Below are 11,170 nucleotides of genomic sequence, written 5' to 3' on the forward strand. Positions count from 1 at the left end.
CAGTCTGGACATTGTGATTTAATGATTAAATCAAAAATACATGTCATCTGTATTAATTGTAAGCTGTTGATCTTGTGTTGTAATCATCATACTGTCCAGTTTGTCAGCATAGGCAAGTCTGGCCGTTGGCAGACGATAACAGCTTACAAAGTATATGTAGGCTCTGCTACAACTGAACAGCGAATGCTTTGCCAAAATGCAAACATTTTATTGTAAGTTTTAAAAACTTGTTTATCAGATTCCAAAAAGAGAATAGTCATTATTCATTACATTGTCATTTGAAAATGTAATCACAGCTCAGTAAACAGCCTCCCAGAGAGACAGATCCAGATCCCATTGAAATCAGAAGAGAAGGCTGCTGTTGGATCTGGTTCTAAGAGCTGAGAAATCTAAGCTGCAGACCTGGCTTCTGTGCCAGAAGGGAGGGGGGAGGGAGGGAGATCACAAGCACCATAAACAAAATGAATAAAACAGGATCTTGAAATGGTACGGTACCATCCAAGCTGCTTGCAAAATCACTCTCTTTGGCACAAGACCTGGGAAGGCCACAGCTTAGATTTCACAGGATATTAAGGACAGGGTAGTAATATCAGATATATAATAATAATAAAAATACAGTGTTGTAAAATACTATATACTTTTTTTTCCCTTTTGGAAGCATACCAGAAAGTTTTCACCTTTAAACTAAACACATGCTCACAGTTTATGGAAAGAAATATTCATTCTTACAGCCTGATCATGTGAAGTGCTGAGGACTCTTAACTCCCATTATTTCTGAAGTTAGAAAGCACCCAGCACAAGCACAGTCAAGCTTCTCAACGTACTGTTGGATTCGAGTGATGAAGCAGCCAGCAGAACTATGTCAGTGTTTCACTGTGGCCAAACTGTAGAAACTAATCACTTCTAGAGGTTGTGCACGAACAGATAACAGACTAGATGATGATTCACTCATGCTGGCAGATAACAGTTACGCCGCAGTTGCTGGTCCTTCACAGTTCCATGAGTCTGTGGGGACCAGTGTCTGGGTTCCCTGGCTGCTCGACAATTAACTTCCAACAGCTGCTCCATAAAGGTTCTCTAAATATTTAGACTCTGACACCACAGACACAATCATGGAAATTAAAAAGTGGCTTAAAGTGATTTCTGTAAAGTCATTCTTCAGAAAGGCTAGGAAGAAGGAAATGCTTCCTATGGCATTGAATGATCTCTTCTGAATACTTTAGGGATGGTATATAATCATGTGTAAAGAAGGCAAAAAGAAACCTTCCACTGTTACTGCAGATTCCTCTGTTCATTGCCAGTCCTGTTTTGATGCTATGGTTACTTTATAAAGCCAGAGCTTTAAACTTCCATGTGTGTACACATAAAAGTGGTTGACAGAGAAACTTCATCACTCTAACATTTCAGAAAAGGAAATTATCAGATGTCCCTGTGGAAGCAGAAGACGACTATACTAAGTTTAACAGCAACAATCTGAAAAACAAAAAGGTAAGCCAGTCTTGCACTCATGCATGTTTTGTTAAAGCACAGATTAAAACTCAACATTAGCACAGAGTCCCTTTTACTCTCCTCCAAAACACAAGAAGGGAAAAAAAAAAAAGCCAAATGGCAGATCTCTGCAGTTGTATCATCTTGAACTTTCAGGTTTAATTTGATTTTGATGGTCTTCATGTCCTGTTCTGAACTCTTCTAAACAGTTACTGTTTGACTGTATTTTATTGGTGAACACACCAGTGAGCCTTGCAGACTTCGACATGTTAAGATCCTCAGATAACATTTGCAAAGCTCTTTGAGATCTTCACATGAGAAATCCTACGCCTGAGTGATAGCAACTTGATAACGTTTGGTTATCTGAAAAAGAAACAATGATGGCAACATGCACTTAAATTCCAAGGGCTGCTGAGACAGGCTGTATTTTTACCTAGACATATTTCTTGTGCTCTTATTTATGTCAATTTAATACAGTTAAATCAACACTGAGCTTGCTGACTGCCAGCTCCAACACAAGTTTGGAGGCCAATTCAAATCTGAGTCCAGTGGTGCTTGCCACTGTACCATTCCTAGGAGAGCAACAGAGATGTGAAAAATAGATTGTCTGTGTGTGCCAAGCTTGTGAGGCTTGCACTGGGTTGTTTCTCTGAGCACTGAAAGAAAATGAATCTTTCTGCAGTCCATTGGGAACTAAAAAGGCCCTCTGTTCTGGTCTTTGACCTTCAGACTAATGCTGACTACTCTTTATCCTTTTGCAAAGAGAAGCAGCTGGTGACAGATAGATTCCTTCTTTCCCTAGCACCCCCCAGAATTGTTCATATCTGGGACACACACTTGTTTTGAACTTAGAGGATTGCCCCCTAAGTGGAGGTAATAAATAGTGTAAAATCTGCATGTTTTCTCCTCTCTCTATTATGTATACACAGGTTTTGAACTGAGCATAAAGATAGAAACAGACTGAGGAGAGATAATTCCTTTTAATGCTAAATATGATTTACTTCTAAAATAACGAAGCACATTGATGAGAGAATCTGGGAAAGAAAAGATAGCTCTTGGACTCCGTACAGTATACTACTCTTTTTTCTTAATACTTTGGCAGTGTTTTTGTTTGTACTGTAACACAGACAGTCGTACTGTAGTTGCATATCTCCATCCTGTCCGTAACCTTCTAGCTGATCCCAAGCAGTGTAATTGTGAAGTCCTGTAGACTGAGAAATAGCATAAAGAAAGGTCAATGCAAAGTTTTCTTAATAGGTAAAACAGCTAGAGATTTAAAACATAACATTTTAAAATGTAAGAAAGAAAAGAGGTCAGCTCTATAAAATGTGGCTCATAAAATGTGTTTTAGGTGTAAAAGTCTGGGAAGTTGTCCCAGTGGCCTCAAAGTGCTTTGCAAATGTTGGTTACCTTCTTCATTCTTAGCTCTTCCATCTCTTTTCCCTTTATTTCTCTGCACATAGAGACTTTGATAATAAATCGGTGTGAATTATTCATCATCTGTAATGCAAGGCTGTAATTCAGCCTGCTGACAGCATAATCACGAGATTGAGTCGGAGGGTACAGTATGCATCTGTTATATTGCATGCATTATTCCTCTTAATGTACACTCAGGGATTATCCCAAAGTAAACGTTTGAGTTGGGATATCTCGTTCTGCAGAAGGCAGAGACGTTTCACCTCCTTGTCTTTGTAATTGATTCTCTGTCTTTGTCTGGGGTTAAGCAATTTACAACAAGTATTTTTCTGGTTGAATAATCTTAAATTTGTTTTGTAAGGTTTTTCCCCTACGACTTAAAGCCTGCATAAAGTTATCTTTACTGTGGTACACTAAAAAATGTATTCAACTTCTTGTTTAACTTCTGCATTTAGAAATTTGTAGCTTATACTTCCCTCCTACAAAAACTCTTTTTAACTTGTTCTACTTTTCATTTCATTTACAGGCAAACAGCAAGATGTCTGCAGCTCAGAAGGCTCTGGCCAAAGTTGATAAGAGTGGAATGAAATCCATTTCTTCTTTCTTTACCTCCAAACCTAAGGCATCAAAATAAAGACTTGTTTTTGGAAAAGTTTTATACGGTGTTTATTTTTACATTAAACTAAAGATGTCTTTGAGTTTTTTTGTTCCGTATATATTAAGGACATGTTAATGTTCATGGTGTAGTGTGATGAAGAGATCTGCAGGCTAGTGTGGGCCAGAGCTGTTGTCTCAGTGGGACAAGGTAGTACCATGGAGAAATTCCAGCTTGGAATTAGCATGTAGCGTACAGCACAGCTGTACTGCCTTGTCTTCTAGAGCAAGCTCAGTCAAGAACACTGCAGTTTTCTCCATTGCACTCCACTGTGGGCTCGAGACATGCCCTCTCTTGTGATAAGTTTTAAAGGAGAGGTTTTGTTGTTCTTTAGGAGTATTATTTTTTGAGACTCTCTGGAGATTTTTACTCAATATGATCAGATTTTGATGTAAGTGCTGAGAATAAGCACTGCAATTTATTGAGGCAGAGATATTGTGTCTATATTCAGATTTTGGTTGTTTTGAAGATGCAAGAAACAAATTGCAATAAATGTTAACATCCATGTGATGCAATGAAGTTCTTTATGTAACAAATTTGTGCTTGTGGTGTTTGCTGTATGTTTCAAGAATTGGGTTAGGCTTCAGGATATTTCTTGGGGGCTTTTGGTATTTTCCTGTGTATAAATATTAATCCTTGAAGAATTACAACATCATTTCAGGCTTAAATGATAAATCTCTTAACGCATAGCAATATAGAATTATTTTATGTTCAGTTCCAAAGTCAGTATGTCCTTACCAAAATAATTAGTGAAAGATTTATTTAAAGACAAAAGTGGGGGTTTAAAAGCCTATGTGGAGCGGGATATTTAATTCAAAAGCTTAACTCTGAGTGTCTTAGGTAAGGTTTAGCATTATGAAGACATGCACAAAGTTTGTCTATTACTTAAAACATACAAATCACTCTTGGGTGTGTTCTTTCCTTATTAGAGAGTATTCCCATATATGCAGAGGTGAATAGCTATCTGCTATATTGCAGTTTCCCCGATCACAGAATTGAGTTACTGGGATCATCTGTATAGACCTAGCCAGTCCTGCACAATACTAATGCCTGATTTCATCCAGCAGTTCTTGCACTGAGCCACTACTCTGGTTGAGCTACAACGTTTTAGAAAGGGAATCTTAAAATACATCATTCTTTGCTACTTCAGGTCAGTGGAGAACTTCCTTGTATCCCTTGATACTGGGGACTTCCAGAGAAACTGGGAGTTGGTTCGTTTTTGGTAACTATACCATCGTTCCCCTGCAAGCCGACTTGCTTGCTGTTTAAATCCCTTGGGCCGCAGTGGTGACTGTTAGGCTAAAGAGCTTTGTGGCAATCTTTTCCAAACAGGGATGAAAAACCATGCCGTGCCTTGTATGCTGTTTTGCAGTTGCAGTTCTGGGGGGGTCTGTATGCCTTTCAAAACAATGTTTTTTCAAAGTTATGTTTGTAAATGGAGAAGTCAGGACGCCTAGAATTCCAGATAAAGGAAAAAACTTGGAAATCTATGGAATTATCTCTGATTACAGAGATACTTAATTCACAAATGTGGGTGCCCTCCCAATGAAACTGGACTGAGGTGGGAGCAAGTGTAGAGTTAATGCTTCCAGTTTAAATAAATTAAAAAAAAATGGTTTAGCTAGACCCAAAATGGCATTCCTTAGGAAAAATGCTTTTCGGACATTCTGAGGAATCAGTAGTGTGTCTTCCTTATCTCTGGAAGTCAGTCCGTTGTACTAGTGTTTGAATGTGTGATTCAGATGCAGGCACTTTGCTGATTTTTCAGTTAGAATCATTCTCCCCAGTCATTTGGTGCTTTAATAAAATTTCACTCATGAATGTAAACTTTCTAAAACAATGTAAGGGGTAGAGGATGGTAGGGGACACAAAAAAGTGGCAAATGCTATGTGGGGCCATAGAGAAACTCCTGCTACACCACACTGCCTTGCTATTCAGCTGTCTGGAGCAGAATTTCAGCAGTCCTGTCGATAGATTTTCCTGGTCTGATATTAAATCTGGGACAAGTTTAAAAAATAATAGGTGTCGTGGTAATTTCGATGTGCACTGCTTTTGTGATTGCCATCTTGTTTCTTTTCCTACCTTACTTGTCTGGGCTATAACTGAAGACCAGTGCTGTAGTAGCACTTACTGGTTTATCTATTAGGTTCTTGCTATGAATTGTGAAGAACTAGCATCAGGTGAGCCCAGACCGAGGAACTGCAGTCGTAAACTGGGAGGGTTGGATTTTGAAAAACATTAAACAGAGCCCAGCAATTCCTTTGACAATCAAATATGGCCTCCAAGTTCATATCAGTAGAAGAGTTCTTTTGAAAAACACCAAAGTGCAAGATAACATAATATAATGAAAAAAAAAAAAGAAGAAGAAACGAGCACTTACTGTCATGTCATGTTAATGGAGAGGTTTTGTGCAATAAGCCAAGTCTTAGGGAGTGTTTTGGTAAATGAGATTAAAAGAATTGTGTATCTATTAACAGAAGGACAATTCCGAGCACTGGATGGTGTTGGGAAGGCAAGCAAGTAAGCATGGCATGGATGTTTCAGTGGAAAACCAAGAATGGGAGAGAGTTACAGTAGAAACAGGAGCTGCGAGGTGGAACAGATGCATGTTTATATCTCTTATTCTGAATATTTTAATGTGCTAGTTTCAGGTTTGGGGGGTTTAATAGTACAAAGGTTTTGTGAAATAAATTTTGGAATTTTGTCTTTTCATTGACTGAACAGTTTGCGAGTGTTTCTTCAAAGAAAAAAAAAAAAAAAACTATCTGGTCAGAATTTAGGGCAGAAGGACCATCCCGATACAGACGGGAGGCTTTGTCATGGCTTCTGATTTGGGGTACCGATTTGTTCTTTCTTTCCCTAGCCATGACTTTCACATCCATCACTGCACAAAGACTAGTCAGAGTTCTTCCTCTGTGCATGGATGCGTTGTGCTTTAGCATGTCACATCTCGACCTCAGCTGTCAGCTGCGCCCTAACTTACAACAACAGTAATTTTATTAGCAACTGTGTCTTTGGTTGAGCAGAAATTTGTGCATGACAAAAGAGCACAAGCCATTTCCAAGAGCCATTACAGCGTTCACGTGACAACAAAAACTCTTTTCCCTTTAGTTAAGAATGAAATACATTTAGTAACTTTGAAACTTCCTTAACATGTAGCTGTAAGATGTTATGAAGAACATGTGGTGCCAAATACATAAAACAATATTTCCTACCACAACGAGGATTTAAATATGGTTAGTATGCCTAGCCAGCAGTAGCGCTAGGTCATTATGAAGTGCTGCTTTGCGATTTCTTGCTTGGTTAGCTTAAGATGAGACAATATGCCAGCGCCGTTACAGAAATATGGTCTTACTTTATTTCTTTTTCAGGATTAACATGCTGTCTTTACATGCTCATGTAAATAACTGATGAGTTGTGATGCTTTTATAGTTGTTGTTTTCAGATTAAGCAGCTCTTAGAGTCCAACTCTTTTAAGACTTCATGTTGCAAACGGATTGACATCATTGAGCAAGGAAAACTGCATACGGAAATACCAGCACTGACTTGGGGATGTGTCGGGGTTGGACTTGCACATCATTTTCAGTCCTACATAGTAAAGTTCTATTTGTAGAAGTGACAATTGGTGATTTGATTTCTTTTTCATTGGAAAAGGTGGCACAGTTGGCAGAATTTATCTTCAGATGAGAAATTTAGAAGCATTCAGTGATGCTTGCTTTCACATGTTCAATTGCATCTGACTTTATGGTTTGTAGAGGGAAACTAAAAGCATGGGTGCTTATTTGAATAGATTAATGCTTATGCGTAGGGTTTTCTTTTCTTTTTAGATGCCTGCACAAAGACATCTGAAGAAGAAGTGAAAGGAGCATAAGGAGACTCGCTAATATTATTTTAACTTGCCATAATCTCAAAGCAGCTTTTAAAGTCTTTTTTTACGCACTTTCTGAAAACAAATGCTTGAAGTTAGACATGCCCTGTTCCAAGAAAAAGCAAATCTCAGCAGATTAACATTGTTAAATATGCGGTGTGTTAAACATACAGTGCTTCAAATTTTATAGCTTATACACTATTGGTCTATCGGGCCCTTCCAGGAAAGCACTTACGAGCATGCCTAATGTTAAGCACATGAGCAGTGTTCTTAAAGTCAGCAGTGTTGTTCCTGTGGGTAAGTGCTTTGCTGGATCAGCGCCTAAAGTCCTGTTAGGTGCTGAGCATCCTGATCCATATCCAGCAAAGCACTTACGTCCACGCTTATCTTGAAGTGGAAGAGCCGGTCTAACTAATATTTGTGCATTAGCGTTTGCCATAAAAATCTCTCTTGGCACAGTGACTCGCATGCTTAAAATTAAGCACCTGCCTAAGTATTTTGCAAGGTCAGACCAACAGCATCCTTGAGCAAATCTTAAATAATTTCTTGATTTTATATTAATTTTCTTTTTTGTAGTAGTTGCTCTGTTTTTTAACAAAGCATATGATTTTATTGGCTATAATTTCAAGCTTTAGAAGCTGCGTAGCAAAATGTTTCATACAATTTTCTCCTTTCTTTTTCAAATTCTATCCAAATGCTTTTTTGGACTAAAAGTCAATTTGTTCAGACTTAGAATCATCTAAAATGAGGGGAAAAAAAGAATAAAAAAAAGATTCTTAGGACATATTTTTTTGTAAGAACTGTTTCACTGAGTTTGATTTGAATGGGTTTGTCCAACCCTGACCTATTATCCAGAAGATGTCACCTAGCTCTGGCTTATGAGCAGTCTGACTCTTGAAGTGAAGTCAACTTCAATAAAAATGTCAAAGTTCACATAAAACGTGGAGGAAATGGATGCTAATGAGATCCTTAATGATTTGTCAGATTCACGGATTGATGTTTTTAACTTAAATAACTGTTTATCAAACTACCAAACTTTAGCATGTCACTTTTTGTTACGGAATTTTTCAAGTGATAATTTACAGGATTTTGAACATAATAAATGTGTACTTCTGTAAATTTTAACTGGAGACGGTTCACAGATGCTTCAAATGGACGAAATGTTCTGTAAAATTTAAATATACGTGAAGCATTCTAGGTAAGAAATTAAAAGATGCTTTGCTTCCATACACGCTGCCCAACGTCAAGTCAAACAAGAACTTCCAGAAGAGGTTATTAGGACATTTCTGAAAACTAAATTCCAAGAGGAGGAGGCAATGGCGTATTCAACTTTCTTTTCAATTTAAATCAATTCTGTTTTGTAATATGAAAGAGCTGAACGGTTAACCATTTAGAAATCCTGTATGATAGGAAATGTAATCCAAATGCTTATTTTATGAATTTGCACTGAATTCTTTGTTTCCTTTTCACTTGTCTAGTTAAGCAAAGTGCATTGTGCCTTTTCAAGGAAAAAATGTTTATTTTAACATAATTTTCTAAGCAGTACTGTAAGAATATTATATGGGTTCAAGAGATTTCTATTTTTCTAGCTTCTTATATTAAAAAAAATGATGTATAAATAAGTCTGTATATCTCAGTGAACTGTTGTTCCATTTTTATTTCAGAATTTATTTTAACTTCATGTGCAAGAAAGAAATAAATGCCTTTGGAATAATTTGTTGATTGTTACTTAACTCATCTCACAGAGCAATACAAAGAGAAACGCAGTGCCATCAAACTACAAATTCCACGAGCCTCTGCAAGCTAGTCAGTAATTCTTAGACTGAGTTGAAGGAAAAAATGGATCCTACGATAGACACAAACTTAAAGGTTCATTAAGAGAGATTCAGTGATGCTAATTGTTGAGGAGCTTACTGTACAGATGCTCTAGTGAAAACCCATTGGTGTGTGCATACAGTTGGTGGCCCACGTACTTTGGCCATTTTACTTTTAATGACTGGTGTAAAGTCTCTAAGGGATGGGGGGATAAGGAGAGAAGAGGTGCAGGCTATGATATGGTATTCATGTCATTTTTAACATACTTTACATTCTTTGCCATGACACGTAGCATATAGGTGCTCTGTCACGGATCTGCAGAAATGATAGCCTTTACTTTTTTGGAGGGTTGGTTGGTTGGTTTGGTGGTGTTTTTATTTTGTAGAAAGCAGTTAATCAGACACAAAGAAATAGCTGTCCCTTTGCCAAAACATTATTCTGGTATCACCGTGATGCTATGCTCCGACACGAGGCTGCAGGGCTGTTAGGACTCATTGCCATTTCATTGGTGAAATCCCGAGAACAAGGGGCAAAGCAAAGGTAGGGGGGATTTTGCTTTTTGTTTTTGTTTTGGGTTTGGGTTTTTTTGGCAGTCAAGTAGGTTTATTGGTGCTAGTAAGAGCCAAGTAAGAAGAGGAATAGGGTATATACCACTTCATAAGCCCATCCCTCACCAGTACTTTTCTGTAGAAACAATTCTGTAGAAACAACCAGTGCTAAGGACAAAGCACTAAGGCAGCTTCTATTTAAATGTGAAGTAGCATTTACGGTGCTAAGTCCAATAAAGCCAACTCACAAAGCACTGCAAAGACTGAAGAACTGTCACAGCTCAAGTGTCTAAGCCTAGCTGTCTAGTTGCCTCTGTGTGCACAACTGTTCTATCTCAGTGTCTGTCACATCGCAAATGGCCCTGTTATTTCCCAAAAAACGTGTTTTTTGATTTGGTAGGAGTAAAAATTAAATAGCTGATAGTCTTTTTGATCTTCTAGTCAGTCCTATGCTACAGAAACTGAGCAGAATGGTTACTGAGGTTGGTAGCTAGTGACAGCTGAAGCTTCTTCGAAGTGAGCCATTAGTGACTCGCTCCACCTCGTTTTTACAACCTGGAAGTTAGTACTCTGCACAGCTTGATTGTTATTAATGGACAGCATCCTGAAAAGATGATTTTTTGTATTCCAGGAAAAATAATCCACTGAAACTGTGGCTTTTTCTCATGAATATAAGATGAGTCTAGATGGCTATGTGTGCTTGTACACAAATTTGGTACGTGGCTGTCTTCGGTGTCACTTCAGTGTCTTCAAGAATTGGAGGGAATCCTGTGTCTGAGGAATTGAATTTAGCCTCCAGGCTGGCAGAATAGGTCAGGCTAGGCAGATCCCTTTGGCTTTACATTAAGTGTTGTTTCTCTCTCGTTGTTTTATAAATCTATAATAAGCATAATGTTTAACCTGCTCTGTTGGGAGGGGAAACGTCCCCTCTCCACCCTGCATATTTTCTTCAGAGGTGTTACCATATGGTTTTCTCTTACAGCCCACCTAAACAGTTGTTGAAATTGTACCCTATTACCTCCTTCCTGCCCCACAATCCACTGTTCTGTGCTTGTAAGGGCAAAATTTGTTTGTGACCATTTTGGAATCCAGTCTCCGATACCCAAAACATTCCCATCTGTCCACAAGGAAGCACTGAGAAAGTGGACTAAACTCTGCTCAGCTTGCAAGCAGCCGGGGTAGGCAAGTTGATCCAGACCCCCTTTTCCAGATGTACTCTCGTGACTGATATTAAGGTGTTTTAGCCCCTTAAGTTCCAGTTATTTTTTTCTCAGCTGTTAACTGCCCCCCACCCCTCTGTGACTTATTGTGTGAGGCACGCTCAGCCTTTCAGTGTGAATTAAAACAGCACCCAACAGCCAAAGGGTCGTAACTGTTTAA

At 38.4% G+C, this 11,170-nt stretch overlaps 1 protein-coding gene across 5 annotated transcripts in view; it reads left to right on the forward strand.

Moving 5' to 3' along the window:
- Positions 1–8,175, forward strand: part of RNASEH2B (ribonuclease H2 subunit B) — a 42,992-nt gene extending 34,817 nt beyond the window's left edge. For 2 of the 5 annotated variants that reach the window (XM_035323380.1, XM_035323381.1), the window contains exons 10-11: positions 1,408–1,488; positions 3,431–4,095. In XM_035323380.1, the coding sequence (XP_035179271.1) occupies positions 1,408–1,488; positions 3,431–3,538 (189 nt within the window). In that variant the 3' untranslated portion in view covers positions 3,539–4,095. Of the gene's footprint in view, positions 1–1,281; positions 1,489–3,430; positions 4,096–6,036; positions 6,153–7,386 lie in introns of those variants that run through there. The other 3 variants (XM_035323382.1, XM_035323384.1, XM_035323387.1) reach the window with 3 other exon arrangements.
- Positions 8,176–11,170: the final 2,995 nt, after the last annotated feature.

The sequence above is a fragment of the Oxyura jamaicensis genome, chromosome 1, assembly GCF_011077185.1.
Source record: "Oxyura jamaicensis isolate SHBP4307 breed ruddy duck chromosome 1, BPBGC_Ojam_1.0, whole genome shotgun sequence".
Lineage (NCBI taxonomy): Eukaryota > Metazoa > Chordata > Aves > Anseriformes > Anatidae > Oxyura > Oxyura jamaicensis.